At 47.3% G+C, this 22208-nt stretch overlaps 1 protein-coding gene across 1 annotated transcript; it reads left to right on the top strand.

Annotated features, from left to right (window-relative positions):
• The first annotated feature begins 221 nt into the window (after window positions 1-221).
• cacng4b (calcium channel, voltage-dependent, gamma subunit 4b) lies at window positions 222-19428 on the top strand. The gene is made up of 4 exons (XM_063216717.1): window positions 222-435; window positions 15960-16043; window positions 17200-17340; window positions 18872-19428. The coding sequence occupies exons 1-4, from the start codon at window positions 222-224 to the stop codon at window positions 19426-19428; spliced, it is 996 nt and encodes a 331-aa protein (XP_063072787.1).
• Window positions 19429-22208: the final 2780 nt, after the last annotated feature.

Below are 22208 nucleotides of genomic sequence, written 5' to 3'. Positions count from 1 at the left end.
CACTCACACCGGCGCGCAACCGTTGATCCATTCGGAGAGGTGAGGTTCCACGCGGGCGCCAAGGATGCGCGCACAGAGATGACATTTGCGATCAGACTCGGTTTGGATGCAACAGCGTGTGGAAGCAAAGGTGCCTCGTCAGTGAACTCCGTGAACATGATGGGATGTGCGCCGTGACGCTACTCGTGTGCTGACAGGGAGTCGGGTTAGTATGAGGCGCGATGGCTTGGTGCGACCGTGGGGTTCAAATGCTGCTGGCCACGGCGGGAGCTTTCGCAGCCTTCAGTCTCATGACCATCGCTATAGGTACCGACTATTGGCTTTACTCTCGGGCATACATCTGTAACGCCACCAACGTTACCACGGATGAAAGTAAACCCAAAACTAAGGGCGATCTTACACATTCCGGCTTATGGAGAATCTGTTGCATAGAAGGTAAGACCTAGTTATTATGTGAACCATTTCTTCATTATTATTACTGTTATTATTGATGATGATGATGATGATGATGATGATGATGATGATGATGATAGTAATAATTATAGTCTAGTAATAATAATGTCTTGGAAAACTTTGGAAGTAATGTCTGGTTTTGTTTAGGTTTTTTGGGTTTTTTTCCTATCCCAACTCTACACGCTCTTTGGTGTGTTACTCTTTTCTAGAAATCAGACAGGATGACTCTACTGTCCATGACAGATCATGCCTATCGGTTCGAGTCGAATCAGCTCTGTTTTGATATCTACACCTGTCTAGCATCTCCTGAAGTTAGAGGGGAAGGAAATCTCAAGTGCGCTCAAACTGTGACGAGAGCGCACGAGTTGTTCCTGCCTACTGGGTAAAAAAAATAAAAAAAAATACTTAAGTTGTTGTAGGGATGCATAGAAAAGAACAAAGCCTTCCTGTGGTGAATATGCTTTCCACCCCAGCATAGGCTATGTCAGACTCCAGAGGTGACGCAAACATGTTAATTGTCTTTCTCTGCTTCAGTTATTTTATACGGCATGGCTCTAAGATGGAATGCTCTGTTTTATTCACTCTTAACGCTCAATGGACCAAAACGAGTGAATGAGTGAATGCATTGGGAAGATGCATTAGGGCGGCTTTGGGTTCATTCATGTCTTTATTGTATTTGGTGCTGTTGCTTGGCAACAACTGTCTGAAATCACTATGGTAACGTTGGTTTTAAAAGGTTTAAAAATAGCCTTAGATATATCTGTTGCTCTTGTCATAGATGTGGACATACTGTTGAAAAGGGAATCTGGATCAGAAGGAAAACCACTATCCCTATTCTTTCCTACAGCTTAATCATGAAACCCTAGACCTAAACTTTTTGCAGTGATAGCCTGAGGGACTTGTTCGGTACAGGTAGCCTACCATGGTGTTCTAGTCAGACCTGTTGCTGGATTTCGTTTGAGATGAAGCGGATGGTTGGATTGTGTCTGAAATGTGTCTAATTTCACTTTGTGTATTAGTATTAACCGTGAAACTTCCATCCAATGGAGTGGATTAACAGGTTACATAGGTTGCCAAGAGCACAAAGTAGCCTATCCACAAACAGTTTTCTTAGTTTGGACTAAGGTCATGATATGAAACCTAATAGGCTATTTGCTTAGGTGAAAAGCACCGCTTCAAGAGCTCTACATTCTGCTCTTTGGTGAAAATGATCAATAGCATTACAGACCATCCGTGCGCATGTGCTTCTATGGCGGAATACATGAAGCGCCCACGGTGACCTGTTGTGCGCTGTCCACCGCCGTGGACAAAGTCATATCCACGTTATGTGACCTGTTACGCTCTGTCCACAACAGAGGTAGGCTACTGAAGTAGGCTAATGTCCACGTTATAGGCCTATGACCTGTTGTGTGCCGTCTTTCACTGTGGATCTGAAGTAATCTACTGTAATGCAGTAGCCTGATGTTCACGCTACATGACCTGTTATGCGCTGTCCAGCACCGTGGTGCTGAAGTAATGTGCATGTTATATGACCTGTTATGCGCTGTCCAGCACCGTGGTGCTGAAGTAATGTCCATGTTATATGACCTGTTACGCGCTGCCCACCACTGCAGTGCCCAGGACTGAACCGACGTGACGTTAACGTTATGTGACTTGTTTTGTCGCGAATTAATGTGCTGAAGAAACATGCACATTATGACCTGTCACCTGCTCTGAGCTGTCCATTTATGTGGTGCTGAAGCAATATTGCAATTAATATCACAGACTACAAGCATGCATGTGGACTTGAAATTATGAATTCAAATTATCATGGGGATGTTTTTTGCTACCTAAAGCAATGGAAAGGGGGTGGGACGTGGAAGACACGGAACATGTGGGGGGTTGGGGGGGGGGGAGCAAGGTCAGGAGGTTGGCACCATCTCTGCAGAACACTTATTTAAATGAAGAAGGAGACTAAAGACATGAAGCCATGGCAAGTGCACATCATTCGTGAGAAGATAAGACAAGGTTGAGAACTGTCGCTTTTCCGTTCACAGCATGAGCCACTGATCTGTAATTAAAAGGTGTCAGCTCCTCTGAAAGGCCACAAGTCACTAATTAGCCTCCGGGCGGCTTCTGGTGTCCATCCGCCACTGCTTAGCACACCAAATCAGTGGTGCTAACGAGCGAGGATCCATGCCAAGGAGTCAAGGAGGGGCGGGTCCACTCTATTGCTGCATGAATGCCCATTCACAGGCTGACCAACTCAGTTTTTAGTAGTGATACTATGTAATATATGGGTCATCTGTACGCACACTCTGGTCTGTCTGATTTTTTTTTTATTTTATTCTCTCTCTCTCCCTCTCTCTCTCTCTCTCTCTCTCTCTCTCATTCTCTCTCTCTCTCTCTTTCTCTCCCTCTCTCTCTTGCTCTCTCTCTCTCTCTCTGTCTCTCTTTCTCTTGCTCTCTCCCACATGCGCGCGCGCGCACACACACACGCACACACACACACACACACACACACACACACACACACACACACACACACACACACACACACACACACACACACACACACACACAAAGACCTTGTCTGTGAAGACTTTTTCATTCATCCAATTCATAGCTTGACGACAGGAGGCCATTTCTTATCTGCCTTACCCTGCCTGCCGACCGTATGATTGCTGCGTTGCCAGATTAAAAAAATATCAAAGGATTTGTTATTGCAGGAGGTTGTTTTACAATTACCACAGGTGAGCAACATTATTACTGCCTTTCAGTACCTGGATTAATTTGCACCAATAACATCCTGTGACATCCGGTAGCCAAATTGTGACAGCTGTTTTGATGGGCTCTGCCTAGTAGGCACCAACCCTCCCCTCCAGTCCTCAGCCCCAGCTCCCCCCCTCCCATGCCCACCTCCTCACATAGCTGAAGGGTGCTGAGAAATGAGCTTTGGGAATGCGATGAGGGGGCTGGGCTGGGCTGGGCTGGGGGGGAGTGTTATTGGTTGTTGTATTAAAGCACAATGAAGATGTCAAAGGCGTCCTAGGAGACATTATGGAAATCAGATTGGCGCGAAACAGAGCTGACGTTGCCATGGAGAAGGTGTGCTGCCACTGTCGTCGTGTGAGCGCTGTAGCGCTTCCAGGCAGACCACGGGAATCCATTTCTCCACATCACTCTCTCTCTTTTATCTTTCTCTTTCTCGTTCTATCTGTCTCTCTCTCTCTCTCTCTCTCTCTCTCTCTCTCTCTCTCTCTCTCTCACACACACACACACACACACACACACACACACACACACACACACACACACACACACACACACACATTCACACTTCCTGCTTGTGTTTCTCTCACCATGTCTCCTTGTTTTTACCCCACTCCACCCCCAACCTGACACTATCTCCACACAGCCCACTGAGCCGGCCGAGATGACTTTCTACCGTCTCTTTTTATGACGCACACGAAGGGGCCCTTCCTTCAGATATGCAGCCAAGAGAGGGGCTATGGGCAAGCCAGGACGGCAGGAAGCAGCGTGGCTCTGCCACTATGCCCAGGAGGGTGAGGAGTGGAATTGAGAGAGGAGAGCAGAAGTGATAAGAGGTGGTGGTGGGAGAGGAGGAGATGAGAAGGTAGGGTATGGAAGAGAAGAGATGGTGAGAGGGGAGGGGAGGAGAGGAGAGGAGACGAAAGGAGAGGAGAGATGGATGGAAGGCAGGAGAGATGGTGGGGGATGCAAAAGGTGAAGAGAAGAGAAGAGAAGAGAAGAGAAGAGAAGAGAAGAGAAGAGAAGAGACGAGAAGAGAAGAGACGAGGAAAGGTGAATGCATGGAGAGAGAAGAGGGGGAATGGTAGGGTATGGAAGAGGAGGATAGGAGACGTGGTTGAAGATGAAGAAGGGAGAGGAGAGGATAGAGGAGGTGGATGGAGCAGAGGGGTGGAGGAGACAGTAGACAGAAGGGCAGGAGAGGGCCATTATTTTCTCCCAAGGGCCACACTGGGTTTAGAATATTGACTGAAGGGCCGGATATTACAGGCAACTTACCGTGTTAATAAGGAAAATAATATTCATTGGCATAACATCTTGAATATTTAATTCCTGCACATTAAATTGACATTTATTTAGGGAGATGAATACAGTAGCTTACTGTATGTACGTGGTCAATCTCAAACCTACTTTGTACAAGACCCTTGGGTAGCCATTTAAACTCTGCTGGGTGAGAGTATCACTTTGGATTCAAAGGTTTATCTTGTAAAGGCTTAGCCTGGGAACTAAGGCATACTACTGCCTTTAGCTCTGCATAATCGTTTCGATCTGAAAGACACTTGTGATTAGGTCAGGTGGTGACCAGCCAAGTAAAGGCTTAGCGGTGAAGAGAGGAGAGTGGGGAGGTGGTTGGAGGGAGGTGAGAGGAGAGGAAGAGGGGCAGAGTAATTTTTTGTGAATGATGAGCAGCACGCTTCCATCAGGGGCCCTGGACAGTGTTACCAGATTGGGCTGTTTCCTGCCCAAATTGGACTGCTTAGGATGGCCGTCTACAGGTAAAAATGGTAAAAATAAATAAATAAATAAATAAAATTTAAAAATATATAAAAAAAACAGGCATTTGGGCAGATTTTCTGCACATTTGTGACCATAGAAATCAACAACATTTTGTTCAAATTGAGTGGGATTTAGTGTTTCCAGGTGGGTTTTGGGCATTTTTTGGGATGGAAATCCTCAGTCTCATCTGGCAACCTTGTCCCCTGCTCAGAGAGAGCTAGAGGGAGGGAAGGGGGTGGAAAGGGGGGGTCGGGGGGTTCTAATGATGATAGAGAGCCTGAGGGAAGATGTGGCGATGGTGATGGTAGAGTGTGCGTATTTGTGCGTGAGTGAGCTGTTGATGCTGGTGTTTTTTGCATTGGTGTGTGTGTGTGTGTGTGTGTGTGTGTGTGTGTGTGTGTGTGTGTGTGTGTGTGTGTGTGTGTGTGTGTGTGTGTGTGTGTGTGTGTGTGTGTGTGTGTGTGTGTGTGTGTGTGTGTGTAAATAATGTGTGTATGTGTGTATTGCATATTTTGGGTAAATGTGTTATGTGTGTGTGTGTGTGTGTGTGTGTGTGTGTGTGTGTGTGTGTGTGTGTGTGTGTGTGTGTGTGTGTGTGTGTGTGTGTGTGTGTGTGTGTCTGTCTGTCTGTCTGTCTGTCTGTCTGTCTGTGTGTCTGTGTAAATAATGTTTGTATGTGTGCATTGCATATTTTGGGTAAATGTGTTATGTGTGTGTTATGCGTTCGTGGGTGGGTGGTGGTCGCGTGAATGTGTGCGTGGGTGGTTGGGTTGGTAGTTGTGTGTGTGAGTGCTTAAGGGATAGGTGCGGATGGTAGTGAATGTTGCCATTCTGTGTGTGTGTGTGTGTGTGTGTGTGTGTGTGTGTGTGTGTGTGTGTGTGTGTGTGTGTGTGTGTGTGTGTGTGTGTGTGGTGAGTGAGAGTCTGATATCGTAGGCAGTGTAGTGTATACGCATGTGTATCCCCATGGGGCAGGTGCAGGTGCCGGTGCTGAGAGTAGGGGAGATGAGAGAACGGGTGGCTAATGCACGGCTCCTGTTTAACACAGCGGTGCAGGGTGGTGTGGGGAGGTGCGGTGCGGGGAGGTGCGAGGCGGGGGAGGTGTGAGGAGGTGTGGTGCGAGGAGGTGTGGTGCGAGGAGGTGTGGTGCGGTGCGGTGGATCAGAGCAGGGAGGTGAGCGCATAATGGCCAGCCTACAGCTACAACAGTCATATTGGCTTTCTCAGGGTGCAATTACTCTCCCCGTTCTCTTATACACACACACACACACACACACACACACACACACACACACACACACACACACACACACACACACACACACACACACACACACACACACATTTTAAATATACTACTGTACATGTGTACTGATTATACACACATATCCTAATACACATGTACTGTATATGAACACAAACGTATGGGAAACACACACTTTCATATACATGCATGCGGGTACACATGTGCATACAGCCTATCATACACATCATCACACTCTACATATGGACACACAAACACATGTATTCATAGGCACACACCCATACACAGACAGATATACAAACACACACAGCCACACAAGCACTTAGGCACACAACCAACATCCGCACACACATTCACAGTCGCACACACATGCACATGCACATGCACATGATACACACACACACACACACACACACACACACACACACACACACACACACACACACACACACACACACACACACACACACACACACACACACACACACACACACACACACACACACACACACACACACACACAGTTTAGTACTTTTATTTGGATCTCACCAAGAAGGCAGCATTACAAATCAAAATAGTGATGGAAGCAAATGTCAGAGCAATCAGTAGGGACTGATCAGAATCATAGGTCAGAATGGCCTGGTTAATTTAAGTTGTTTAGGGGTAGACATGGCACCTCCTTCGCCATATTGCTAAACTACCAATTGTTGCAGAAATTGAGCAGTATTTAGCAGTCTTTTTTGAATTGTCCTTATTGAGTCCACAGAGTTGCAGTCCACGCAATGCAAGCCTATGTACATGTCCTAGGCTGCCAAACACAAGAACAATAAGCTTGCACACACACACACACACACACACACACACACACACACACACACACAAGGAATGTACGTATCACAAGCTACACTCATACAAATCGTGATCTCAATTTAATGGAAACAGATGAACCCATTCACACCGTTCATAGAAGACAGCCAGTTTCCTGTTCTGTGAACAATAGACAAGTGGTGAGTTGAATAGCTTACAGTTATCAGCCTTTACCCAAGAACATGTCCAATCAATACAATAGATTGTGCAGATAATGCTTTTTTTGCCATCTCCTTTTCATAACGGGAAATCACTCATAATCACACACTGAGGAGGCCAGAACGCCGAAATGCGTCTGTGTAGCGAAATAAAAAAGTTGTTAATGCATGGTGCATCCTTTTCCTCTTATTTGTCTTTTATACTTTCTTTTGGTCAGCACCATTAAGAAAGAGGGAAAAAGCCATATGCCTGACCCAACCTTTATGAAATCTTTCATAATAGGTCTTGTGGTATTCTAGATATTCAATGCTAAGTGAAATACTAAATATGGTGGAATGTGATCAATGTGTAAGAAACACTTTGTCGATTGTGAGTGCATGCTGTGCCATTAAACATGTATCACAAATTAATTAAGACATGGAGCAGCCAGTGCCTTTGGGTCTGTTCCAAAATGCAGATTGAGAGACAAACATTTGTCTTTGTGTAGCACGTGATGTGAAAGGGAGTGTGGGCAGACGAACGGATGACGGCAGCCTTGGCCAGCATCTGTTCTTGTCACATGGTGTACGTAATACCTGTCAGAGGCCTTCAGGGCCATGCACATGAAACAAAAAAAACCTTATTTGGTTGGTCTGCTTTAGTCTAGCAATTTTCATACTGCTGACCTAATTGTTGTGTAATTGTTGTGTGTGTAGCACTGCTGAATTCCCCCTGTGGTGAGGGACATCTGTGAGACAGAGCATCATACTCAGTGGAGAGGGGTTTTTTTCTTCAAGTAAATCATGTGTTTTGGTTTTTTTCCCATTATAGATTTGTTTTCATTGGAGACTTGATTAACAATTTACAGCACACGATTTCATATTACTGTTCTAGAGGTTTGTACAAATGTTTTGGCTTCTTTTTTTTGCATCTTTCCATGTCTGTTCTGGTTATGTCTAACAATTATTGCATTGCAGCTATAGATGTGCACCTTTTCTTGCACACCAGACTGTGTCTTAAGAGGATTAGACTGCCTGCATTCAGGTGTGAGTGAAAATGGAAGGTGTTGGAACAAATCGGCTAAGACGTTTCTGACACTACCGTTTTCTGTTCGACAGAAATTAGTTTGTCAGAAGCAGTTATCGCAGGTTTTACTAATGACATTCAGGTGCTACCAGAGAGACACACAAGCAGGAAGTGTGCATGCGTGTGTGTGTGTGTGTGTGTGTGTGTGTGTGTGTGTGTGTGTGTGTGTGTGTGTGTGTGTGTGTGTGTGTGTGTGTGTGTGTGTGTGTGTGTGTGTGTGTGTGTGTGTGTGTGTGTGTGCAGCCTTAACCACTGGCAGACAAACACACACATAAGAAAGCAACATCTACATCGGATAATCAATTGATCTGATAACAAAGGAATGAGAAACTAGACTGCCTGTGCAGTCGCCTTCGACTGCTTAAGGTATATCCCCGAAACGCGACGCTTCCAGTCCCCAATCATTCCTACCACTCCCGTCCACCTTTTCATGAACGTTTATGATAAATACAAAATATAAAATAAATATATTTAATATCTATACATAGATCAATGACGTGCATAGGCTTAAAACCAAATGACTATTGTGAAAATGAAGGAAAAAATGGGGCAAATGGTAACACTGTTTTAATGGTTCACTATTACAGTGGATATACCACATTAGGTACAGTGTAATAACCAGTGTAACAATATTTAATACCACGTCATACCAGTGTGACACCATGTACCAATTTTGTACTTATATCATGTAGGCTATTTGTGTGTAAGTGGTATTACATGGTATTGCATATTTGTACACTGGTATTACACTAGTATTACATGGTATTACATATTGTTACACTGGTTATTACACTGTACCTGGTACTGCCTATTTTTACACTGGTATTACTCTAGTATTACATGGTATTAAATATTGTTACACTGGTTATTACACTGTAGGCCTACCTGATATGGTAGATTCACTGAAATGGTGAACCATTAAATTAAGGAGTTACCGGGCAAATCAATCCACCCAGTCAGAAGTTATGGGCCAAATAAAAATTCCACCATTTTGAAAGTGTTGACCTCCAAACTCGAATCAGTTCATGAACCTACCCTGCAGCATTCACGCACCAAATCTGGGACAAATCCATCCACCCGGTCAGAAGTAATGGGCCAAACAAAAATTCGGCCATCTTGAATTTGGCCATCTTGAAATTGTTGACCTCCAAACTGTAATCAGTTCATGAACTCACCCTAGAGCATTCACACACCAAATCTGGGACAAATCCAAACATCCGTTCAAAAGTTATCGCGTTAACACGAAAGACCTTACGCGGCGGCGGACGCGGACGCGGACGCGGCGGCGGTGCACGCAAAACCATTACATCCCCGACGCTCCGCGTTTCGGGGATGTAATAAATATGATTAGGGATCAGGAGAAGATAACTAGAAATAGTAACTATGGCATCCATTGTGGGGGTGTTGTTTTCCTGTCTTGCTCTCCCATGAGCTCCAGCATTTTTATATTCTTTGACAGGTGACAGGTGTTCTAATATAGGCCTAGATATGGTTCAGTCATCACCAGGGAAGCTGGAGGCAAAGGGGGCAGTTGACCCAGGCCCTGGGAACGAGGGGACCTAATATTGGGATTTCATTACATTGTAGGCAGCCAAAATGGCTAGTAGAAGTTAATCTTATTAGCCAAACACACTCACTAATGGGTCAAACTGGCTAGTGAGTTGGTCTTTTCTACCAGCCAAACTGAATTTTGACCAGCATTTGGCCTGTTGTCTAATGTCAATTTGGAGCCCTGATTGTATGTATTGGATGGGCGGTCAGATGACTTTGTCCTGAGCCCGGAAAAAGCTGCCAGCAGCCCTGGTCATGACTGTTTCCTTTATCTTTTCCTTGTCCTTAGTTATATTACTATTTCATCTCTCACAAATATGTTTTCAGAGCCCTAACATGCAGACTCTGAACGTCCTGTTGCATGCATTATTTACACATGTTGGCAGGATTGGACAAGCTCTGTTTTTCATGGTCAGGTCTTGTGGTCTTGTCTGTCAAGCCAAGCGGCGTGTAAACAGTGCCTTGAAAATCATGCATTTCTACATCTAAGCATGAACTGGACGATTACAGAAAATGGCTGCTCTGGTAGAGAGAGAGAGAGAGAGAGAGAGAGAGAGAGAGAGAGAGAGAGAGAGAGAGAGAGAGAGAGAGAGAGAGAGAGAGAATATTGGCATCAGTCAGACATCTTTGAAATCCACATTTGGACCACAAATAGAGAATACAGATGTGCTACATGAACGCCTGTAGAATAATGAAGAAAGCAGGTTTGCATTTTACATCCATCTAGGTGGAATACAGAGCAGGAATGCATTATTCAGGCCAGCTGACAGCGTTGGCTGGGCCCAGGACAAAAGTAATGTGAAAGGCCCCCACCCACCCAATACATAAAATGTAATGAGGACCAAATTCTGGTCTCTCCCTCTCCATGGGCCCAGGGGAAATTACCCCTTTGGGATGTGCAATAATCTCAACAATCTGGATATTGTTGTGGCATATATATATATGTGTGTGTGTGTGTGTGTGTGTGTGTGTGTGTGTGTGTGTGTGTGTGTGTGTGTGTGTGTGTGTGTGTGTGTGTGTGTGTGTGTGTGTGTGTGTGTGTGTGTGTGTGTGTGTGTGTGTGTGTATATATATATATATTTGGTATACATTTTAAGAATATTATGCTATGGCTCTATGTTTTCAACGTGATTTTTAAGTTGATTAGCTATATGACATTCCGGGGTATACTTAAGCCTTCATCAGCTTGGAGAGTCTAGCTCACAGCTTCGGCCCTAAATAGGCCCTTCTTTTTAAAACAATGGCTGGCTGAGAGAAGAGGGAAAAAGCAACAGTGCTCCACTTCCTCAGACCTATTTAACTCTAATTAATTGGATGCTCCTGATTAAACAGCAGACCCAGTTAACAGCGTGTTGCACCGTCTCACCTCAGGGCCCCCGGCACAGACTCTGTTGGCCCTTCCTGTGTAACACGCACAGACATACACGCACGCACATGCACATGCACATACACACACACAAACACACACACACACACACACACACACACACACACACACACACGTTCACACACACTCACGCGTTCACACACACGTGCGTTCGCACACACACTCACACGTTCACACACACACACACGTTCACACACGTTCTCACACACACACACACACACACACACACACACACACACACACACCATCTCACTATTTCATACACTAACAGGACATACACTAATTCATCCACTCAAAACATACAGTATGTGCACACTTACACATCTACAAACTCTCTGTCTCTGTCTCTGTCTCTCTCTCACACACACATACATGCACACGCATAAACACACACACACACACACACACACACACACACACACACACACACACACACGCACACGCACGCACACACACACACACACACACACACACACACACACACACACACACACACACACACACACACACACACACACACCTGGAACCATCAGAAGCTCTTTTGGGGCCTTTTGGCATGACAGGAGCATGTGTGATGTTTGTGCGTTATTCAGTGAGGCAGTTTGACATATTATTTGATCTGTCATGTTCAGCTTTGTCGACGCAAAAGATAACCCATGTTCTCTGTCGTCGGTTGTCAGTAACTGTCCTGAAAGCACGTTTTTACTGACAGGCGAAAAGAGAGCTACAGCTACAGCTGTCTCCCTTGAGCACTGGAGTCAGTCTCCTCTATGTCAGTATATTCAGGATGAGTAGCCCCACAGGACAACCACCACCACCCACTACCAGTCACCCCCACCACCACCACCCACTACCACTCACCCCCACCACCACCACCACCCACTACCAGTCACGCCCACCACCACCACCACCCACTACCAGTCACCCCCACCACCACCACCACCCACTACCCTTCACCCCCACCACCACCACCACCACCGCTCACCCCCACCACCACCCCACTACCCTTCACCCACACCACCACCACCCACTACCAGTCACCCCCACCACCACCACCCACCCACTACCACTCACCCCCACCACCACCACCACGCACTACCAGTCACCCCCACCACCACCACCAACACCCACTACCCACCACCACCCACCCACGTCACCCCCCACTCCACTACCACTCACTACCCTTCACCCACCACCCACTACCAGTCACCCCCACCACCACCACCACCCACTACCAGTCACCCCCACCACCACCACCCACTAACCTTCACCCCCACCACCACCACCACTACCAGTCACCCCCACCACCACCACCCACTACCCTTCACCCCCACCACCACCACCACTACCAGTCACCCCCACCACCACCACCACCCACTACCCTTCACCACCACCACCACCACCCACTACCAGTCACCCCCACCACCACCACCACCCACTACCCTTCACCCCCACCACCCCCACCACCACACCCACTACCCTCACCCCCACCACCCACCAACCACCACCACCACCCGTCACCCCCACCACCACCACCCGTCACCCCCACCACCACCACTCACTACACCCCACCACCACCACCACCACCCACTACCAGTCACCCCCACCACCACCACCCACTACCAACCACCCACCACCACCACCACCACCCACCGTCACCCCCACCACCACCACCACCCGTCACCCCCACCACTACCACTCACTACCAGCACCCCACCACCACCACCACCACCCACTACCAGTCACCCCCACCACCACCACCCACCACCCACTACCAGTCACCCCCACCACCACCACCACCACCCCCCAGCCCCACCACCACCACCACTACCCACTACCAGTCACCCCCACCACCACCACCACCACCCACCCCCACCACCACCACCACCACCCACTACCCTTCACCCCCACCACCACCACCCACTACCAGTCACCCCCACCACCACCACTACCCCTCACCCCCACCACCACCACCACCACCACCCACTACCCCTCACCCCCACCACCACCACCAACACCCACCACCCATCACCCCCACCACCACCACCCGTCACCCCCACCCACACCACTCACTACACCCGTCACCCCCACCACCACCACCCACTACCAGTCACCCCCACCACCACCACCCACTACCAGTCACCCCCACCACCACCACCACCCACTATCAGTCACCCCCACCACCACTACCCACTACCCCTCACCCCCACCACCCCACCCACCCACTACCAGACACCACCACCACCACCCACTACCAGTCACCCCCACCACCACCACCACCACCACCACCCACTACCAGTCACCCCCACCACCACCACCACCACCACCACCCACTACCAGTCACCCCCACCCACCACCACCACCCACTACCAGTCACCCCCACCACCACCACCACCACCCACTACCAGTCACCCCCACCACCACCACCGCCCACTACCCCTCCACACCACTACCCACTACCCCTCCACACCACCCCCACCCACTACCAGTCACCACCACCACCACCACCACCCACTAACCTTCACCCCCACCACCACCACCACCACCACCACCACCACCCACTACCCTTCACCCCCACCACCACCACCCACTACCCCTCACCAGGGCCGCTGACAGCTTTGGCCAGGCCCGGGACAAAATCAGCTAAACCGGTCCCTGACCCAATACATACAATGTAATAAGGACCCAATTTTGCGACCAATTTTGGGGTAGTTTTCCCAGCGCCGAGACAACTGACCCCTTTATCCTCCCCTGTCGCCTTCCCTGCCCATCATTCATCTCATGGTCAGGAGTAACCGTGCAAACACACCAGAAGAGACAAAAGAGACAAAAGCTACAAAGCGTTGCTGTTTTCGCAGCAAGAACAACATGAGCGATAAAAGCATCAGAGTAGCCTATCATTGTGACAGTAAAAGCAGCAAGCATTCCGACATTCCAGTTGGCTGTGATGACTGTCAAAGAACCGCATCATAGCTCATTACCATAATATTCGCTAACAGTCGCTCGTGTTGCTCAAATCGCCTCTTGTTGTCCAAATCGCTTTTGCCTCTTTTGTCGCCAGCTCCTAAATACAAAGTCTATTACTTCCGTCGCCGTTGTCGCTCCTTTTGCATTCTGTGTGTTTGCACGGTAAGCATAAGAGACAAGTGGGGGTGGGATGCTGTGTGCTAAATGACCCATACTAGGCTGTTCGAGTCCAGTCTGCATCCGATCCCAATGGATCCCAACAGTTGTAGCAAAGGGGAGTGGAGTTACCATGCCTGGATTTGGACCCCTGACCTCTGGGGAACTGAAATGGGTCTCTGACCGCTACACCAAAGACCCAGGCTTGTTGGAGTGAGTGACAGTCAGAGTGCACCAACAACCCTAGTGATTGGCACTGCATGAGAATTTTGAATTAAGACACTGGTGTTACAGACTTTGTTTGGGCCGAGAAACAAGAGTGGTAACCAAAATGTATACTCCAGTGTGAAAGATACAGTAAAGCTGGTAAAACAAATTGCAAAGAGAGTTTTTAGATATATAGTAATAATGATGTTTTGAGTGCAGGGATGTTGTGCTTCTTTTAAGTATCTTTTTCATTAGTCCTTCATCTAGGCCTGTGTCAAGGCCTGTCAAGACACCAAACTTTACTTTGTGTTAGTCTTTCAGTTTGTCTGTTTGTCTGGCTGTGTGTCCGCCCAGTGTTTTGGGTCTCCTGTAGGTGGCGCTACACACAGCATTGTGTGCATCTACTAGCATTGGCAAGGGGGTCAGGTTGCCATCTCTGATTGGACTTGTTCAGTTTGAATTCCAGCTCATTTTGCATAGATAGACTGTGTGAACCCGATTTCTTCTTACACTCCAATGTGTTTTGTTCAGGCTAGACTTGTCCAAGGCCGGCAGACCTCGCTCAGCAGTAGCAGTTACGTGTACTGTGAATAGGATATTGACAAAAAGCGGAGCTATTTTGGTTGTAACTTATTTCATTGGTTATGTAAGAAAAGTGGTTAGGTGTTTTTTGTGCATGTCTGACTCACACACAGATCTCTCGCTCAGCTGGGGAGCAGCGTGAAGAGGAGGAGGATGACATTTCTGATGTTGTTTATTCATGTCTTCCTGTCAAAACACTGACCGACACAGGGCTAATCAACACAGGCTAATGAACGTCTAATTATACCATCGCATGGACTGTACTGACTAGGCTTCTGACTTGCCGACTTGCAAGCAATCAGGTGTCACAACAACACTGTCATTTTTTTCAAAATGGCGGAGCATGATTTGTTTTGTCTGTAGTTAATTAACTACGAAGCAGTTACTGGTACATAATCATGAAGTCATGAAAGATCTACTTGATAACAATTGAGTTCAGGGAGGCCGGCAGGGTTGGGGTAGGGAGGATGAAGGGGTTAGTTGTCCCGGGTTGGGGTGGGAGGGGATGGGTGGGGTGGGTTGATTACATTCATGACTTGGGTCCTCATTGCACTGTATGTTTTGGGTGGGGGGCCCTTTCAGATGACTTTGTCCTGGTCCCGGCCAAAGCTGTCAGCAGCCCTGACTGAGGTGATAAGTGGTCTTGTTCCTCGATATCCGCTTCACTTGTATGTTGCCATGGGAAACAAAGGTCTAATGATGAGTAAGTGTACGTACATGCAAATGTATGGACGCTCAATAGCCACTTGAACACTTTCCTCCTCTGCTCCTCAGGCATCAATAGTGGAGACTGCTACCGGATCAATCATTTCCCAGATGATAATGACTACGACACAGACAGCTCAGAATACCTCCTACGTGAGTAAACAGGCCTGCTAGCTTTAATGAGCCATGCTTATCCCACACATATACACTGTGGCTTTTAGTATTATCACTACATTATTATTCTAGTAATCTGGATGTGTGTGTGTGTGTGTGTGTGTGTGTGTGTGTGTGTGTGTGTGTGTGTGTGTGTGTGTGTGTGTGTGTGTGTGTGTGTGTGTGTGTGTGTGTGTGTGTGTGTGTGTGTGTGTGTGTGTATGTGTGCGTGTGTGTGTGTGTGTGTGTGTGTGTGTGTGTGTGTGTGTGTGTGTGTGTGTGTGTGTGTGTGTGTATGCATGTGTCCAGGAGGTTCGTGCCCGTGTTTATGAATAAGTGTGTCCATAGGATGTGTTACACAGTTACAAAGTCAAACCCTAATCAATATGTCCACAATATGCATGTGACGATAGATTATCCTTGCGCATCCTATAGTTTCACCCTTGTGTGCATATGTAACGACTGTGAGGCTTCGGGAGGGAGGTTTGCTAACGTTCCACGCCACAGTCTGCTACTAGTTGGCCTCCGTTACACTCACCTCCCTAAACCTCACTCCCATTGCGGGTCAAAGGCACCAGTGTGACTGAGGTGTTCCTGCGCAGTCCACCACTCGGGGCTCGCACCTGCCACCTCCTAGTCAATGCTCCAGTTCGCCGCAGAGGTGTCAATTCCTGGTCCAGAAAGTAAAAACCCTGCCACAGTTTCCTTCCAACACAGGTGACTCTAATAAGCAGCTGGTCTTGAGTGTTCAATTATCAGGTGATTCGGAGATGGTTGGATCCAATTTGTGGCAGGGTTTTTACTTTCTGAACCCGGGATTGACACCTCTGCAGTTCGGGCATGGGAGGCACAGCAGGATACCGCTGAGCTAAAGGGTCCAGTCTAATAGCTCAGTGCTACCGATACTGTATGAGGCCTCGGGAGGGAGATTTACTAACGTTCCATGCCACCCTCTGCTAGTTGGCTTCTGTTATATATACTGTACTTTTATTTGTGTGTGTGTGTGTGTGTGTGGGGGGGGGGGTGTCGGGGGATTGGGGGATGGGTTGGCACTGGACTGTGTCTCCGAAGTAACAGGCAGTACACTGGCTGTTTGAGGCCAGGGCTAGGGCCGTGCATACTGTACTTACTCCGTCTGTGCTTGTGTTTTCAACAGGTATAGTGCGGGCGTCCAGTGTGTTCCCCATCCTGAGCTCCATCTTGCTGCTGCTGGGGGCGATGTGTGTGGCGGTGGGCCGCATGTACAGCCAGAGGAACAGCATCCTGCTCAGCGCTGGCATCCTCTTTGTAGCCGCAGGTCAGTCCTCACGACCAGGGAGGCCGACAGGGTGGGACAAAAGGAGTCAGTTATCCTGGGCCCAGGGTGATTGAGGGCCCAGAATTTGGTCCTCCTCAGTACATTGAATCTATTGAGAGACGGGGGGGCCCTTTCAGATGACTTTGTCATGCGCCCATCCAAAGCTGTCAGGCCTGCTCACAACCTTCCTATGGTCTTCCTTGGGACCTGTCTGTAGTAGGTGTCTGTCAAGGTTCCCATCTCTACAGATCATCTTAGTCAAGTCATTTCAGTTGTAGGCAACTGGACTTCCTTTGGGAGCATTTAATACAGATGTTCAAGGTAAATACAAATGTATGTGTAGATGCAGGCTGTGATAGTTGGGGAAGCAGATATGGCAGTGGACTTGCAATGTAACACAAGCATTTCCTGATAGGTGTGGGTGGAGAGAATGACACTCTTCCCCATTCAGTGACTGGGGTGCCCTGAGAAATTGTATTGTGTACTGTGTCTCACCCCAGTGACTGGGGTGCCTTGAGAAATTGTATTGTGTACTGTGTCCTCACACACAATGTTCCAGAGACAGTGTTTGTAATGGCTGCCTCTTGGTCACATCATGTTTGATGGGTTAAATGTGTGCTGTGTACCGCAATGGGGAATGAGTTTTTCTTTGATCTATTGACCCAACCTGCAACCTGAGTTACAAATGATGAAACAATGCTTTTAGGTGCTCAGATCATCTAAATCATACAAATTGGCTTGAATTTTCACGAAGAGGTTATTCCATGTTGTTTTAAAAAAAGAGTTATTTTTTCTTTATTGTAGAATAGCAAAACCTCTGTCGGTGTTATCATATTCATGAATTCAGTGTTGTATGAAAATAGTTTTTAAATGTATTTCCCATGATGGATTAAAGTGAAAATGGTAAAACAGGTGCTGTTACTTTACCACAGAAGCTCAGGTTTAACACCACTCTATACCCAGAGTCACATGAAGAGTTAAGATGCAAAACCCCCTAAGTGCCTTCTCAGAAAATAATCTTAATTCATTTTTATTTAATACAAAGCTATCAAAATTACATAGATTTTTATTTTATTTATGTAATATAACTATTTATATGTATTATCAAGTACATGAATGTAAACCAAACCAACAACAGAATTCTCTAAAAATATAGAAGTGCAGGTCTTCAGAAATGGAGTTAGGGGTTTTTGCATCTGAACTCTTCACATCTTCTCCGGAGCACTCAAGCCAGAAATAAACATCAAATGTGCAGTGGAACATAGCAGCGTGAAAGTGAAATAGTTTCCCCATTTGACATTGCAGGCAGACAGGCACACAAGGAGCCAAACCCAGAACACCTGTAGCTAGAAAGGATAGAAGAATTCAACTCACTACGTGTACATTCAAAGCTCAGAGTTGAATTAACTCTACCTTAATTGGGTCCTATATATTCTCAGAACAGTGTTGCATTAACACTGCAAGCAGAACTGTGCAGGAACATCATCACGGTCTCAAAGAAAGTCTCTTTTTATCTCTTGGTTATTTCTAGGCCTAAGCAACATCATCGGGATTATCGTCTACATCTCGAGCAACACGGGCGACCCCGGCGACAAGAAGGGCGAGGACAAGAAGAGCCAGTACAACTACGGCTGGTCTTTCTACTTCGGCGCGCTGTCCTTCATCGTGGCCGAGATGGTGGCCGTGCTGGCCGTCAACATCTACATCGAGAAGAACAAGGAGGTGATCCGCCTGCACTCCCGCCACGCCTTCGTGCGCACGGCCTCCTCCTCCTCGCCCTACTCCCGCATCCCCAGCTTCCGCTACCGCCGGCGGCCGTCGCGCGAGAGCTCCCACTCCACCGAGGCCTCCTCGCACGAGGCGTCGGTGGGGGGCGGGGGCGGCGGCGGAGGGGGCAGCGGAAGCGCGGGCGGCACGGCGCCCCTGGGGGACATCTCCATGTACACGCTGACCCGTGAGCACTCCCTCAAGGCGGGCACGGACAGCACCTACAGCCCGGAACACGACCCCGCCGCCTTCCTGCAGGTGCACAACTGCTTCCCCAACGACCTCAACGACACCCTCAACAGACGGACCACTCCTGTATGAGTTACCAGGCTGTGGTAACTGTGGAGTAACGTCAGCCAACCTCCATTGGAACTGGATTTGGACCAAGCCGATCTGACTCTGGGCCTGTCCAGATCCCAAGCCTACGTGCGTATACGTAACAAGGGCTCAAGAAGACGATGGCACTACAGTCTTCTCCTCAACCAAGCCCACACTGTCTGAGTGCAAACAAGGGCTCAAGAGGACCATCTCACTATTGTCTTGCCCTCAACCAAGCCCACATTGTTTATGTCAGATAGACTATGTCCACATGAGTCATGACACTCTCTGTCCAAGCTCCACATGAGTTATAGTCATCTATAAGCTGCACCAAGGTGGTGCCTCCATCACTGTACCTAAAGAGCCATGGTGTTCTAGAGATTGTGAGTGCCTGTTTAGCTGCAACCAAGCTGCCCTTGTTGGATCCCCCCGTGAATTGAGTATGTATTGAGTATCAAGCCTGCGTATCATGAGCCCAGCTGGCCAATGCTTGAACAAACCTGTCTTTGGAGGAACACAGTGGGAACCTTTGCATTGTGGATTCAGAAGGATCTTTTATGTCTTAATGAACTTAGCTGGAACATTTACATGGATTGAGAGGGATATTTGTTTTTTTGTTTTGTTTATGATTATACCTGGGACTTCCTTTGAAGATCTAAAAGGAATGTTTTTCTTTCTTTCTGGACTTAGTGGGTTTTCCATAATATGCTGGGGTGCTGAAGTTTCCCAATAAGTCTCGCACAGACTGGTCCTCAGACCATTCCCAAATGAAAAAATGAATATGGAAGTGCCACATGTTTCTAAATGTTTTGAGACCATCAGAATGTAGTGTCTCACCTACAGCAATTGTGCAGGGCCATAAGAGACAAAGTCCATTAAGGTCAACGATGAACATGCCATGTGATTATACAGGGTATAGTTACTTTAGAGGCAATGCCACATCATCATGTGTGGCGGACCAAACTTGTATATTTTTCAACAGCATTGAATGAATTCTCTACGGAGAATCGCCATGGACCTTGTCAGAATGTCAGAAGAAGACTTACGTACTGTGTGTTGCATCATCTACTGTATTTGCCAATTTCAGACACTAGAACAAGACGTCCATTTTGGAAAATATACTCTGATTACTATTTTATTCAGATGTTCATCGTCATGGGAAGAGAGAAATACTATATATCTCCCCTCTCTAAGCTACAGTATACAAACACTCACCACCCAGTAGAAATGTGATGTTCATGGACTGCAATGGTGCTAAAGGAGAAATAGTGCCCTAGCCACCTGTGTGCATTTTGTAAATACTATATATTTGCCTTTAGGTTAGTGCTGTACACCTCCCTTGTGCCATAATCTCTGTAGCCACAGTTGTCTTATTCTGTTTTCTGTGCCTGTCAGCAAGAAAAAAATGTGTCACAGTTTGTGCGCCGTAAATGTTGAAGTGCAGTGTTAATTCAACACTTACCAAGCAAACACACCGGCAGCGACGAGATATCGAGCAACAGAGAATCGCTGGACTGTGTAGCAGAGTGGTACAAGCGATAGAAGCGATAGAACAGAGTATACCCGTTAAAAGCAGATTGCAAGCATTCCAACATCCCAATTGGCTGTGGAGGCTGTTGCTGAATCATGGGTCATTTATTTGAAAGAAAGCCCGTTGGGAAACTCCAACTCCCATTGTCATTGTGACACAGCACTCCACAGCACACAAGTGAACACTGCACACTGCACACAACGAAATTGCATTTGCATCACCCGTGCAAGGGGGCAGCCCTCAGTGGCGCCCCATGGGGAGCAGTGCGGTGGGACGGTACCATGCTCAGGGTACCTCAGTCATGGAGGAGGATGGGGGAGAGCACTGGTTGATTACTCCCCCCACCAACCTGGCGGGTCGGGAGTCGAACCGGCAACCTCTGGGATGCAAGTCTGACGCCCTAACCGCTCACCCATGACTGCCCGGTTTTTTTATACATAATATTTGCTGAAGTCCAACTACAAACTGTCGCTCAAGTCGCTCAAATCACCTCCAGTCGCCCGAATCTCTTTGGTCTCTTCTGTGGCCAGCGGCTCAACACAAAGTCAATCACTTCCGTCACTGTCGCTCAAGTCACGTCTGGTGTATTCGTGCCATTAGAGCAGTGTTTCCCAACCAGGGGTACGTGTACCACTAGGGGTACGCGAGCACACTGAAGGGGGTACTTGGAAAAATGTAATTTGAACAAATGCATGGAGCAAAGTCACACCGGAATAGAAAAAAACGATGTAAAACACAAGTTAGGGGGTACTCGTGGCACAAAAAAAAGGCCCGGGGGGTACATGAGACAAAAAAGGTTGGGAAACACTGCATTAGAGAATAGAACCAACACAACGTGTGTTAGATAAGACTTTCTAAGTGTTGAATTAGCACTACAAGTTTACTGTGTGTGCTCTTTTCAGAGTGTTGACTGTTGACGCAAATAACGTGTATAGGAAAAGAAAACAGTATTCCATCTTTTGTCAAAGTGCTACAGGTGTGTGATAAAGCTGGTGTTCCCTTCGATTAAAATGCCTTTATTCTGGATTCTATTGAACTTGACATTTGACATCAGTATCCACATCTGAGTGTATGTGATCAAACACATCTGCTGAAGTGCCATTTTTTGCCTAAATCTTTTCTGTTTTAATGATGTATATTTTTTGTTCATGTCTTTTTGGATTTTTTTTAGGTTGTATAGATTGTGAAATGTGGCCTGTCGTGTCTTAAGTTGGAGGTTTTCTCTTGTGGATTTTCCATTCTGTGCCAAACA

The sequence above is a fragment of the Engraulis encrasicolus genome, chromosome 2, assembly GCF_034702125.1.
Source record: "Engraulis encrasicolus isolate BLACKSEA-1 chromosome 2, IST_EnEncr_1.0, whole genome shotgun sequence".
Taxonomy (NCBI): Eukaryota; Metazoa; Chordata; class Actinopteri; order Clupeiformes; family Engraulidae; genus Engraulis; species Engraulis encrasicolus.
This window is presented reverse-complemented; position numbering and strand designations above follow the sequence as displayed.

Coding starts and splice junctions, on each gene's coding strand:
- cacng4b (XM_063216717.1), top strand. CDS start 222: ATGGCTTGGTGCGACCGTGGGGTTCAAATGCTGCTGGCCACGGCGGGA. Junction 436..15,959: donor GAGAATCTGTTGCATAGAAG/GTAAGACCTAGT, acceptor TCTGCTCCTCAG/GCATCAATAGTGGAGACTGC. Junction 17,341..18,871: donor CATCCTCTTTGTAGCCGCAG/GTCAGTCCTCAC, acceptor GGTTATTTCTAG/GCCTAAGCAACATCATCGGG.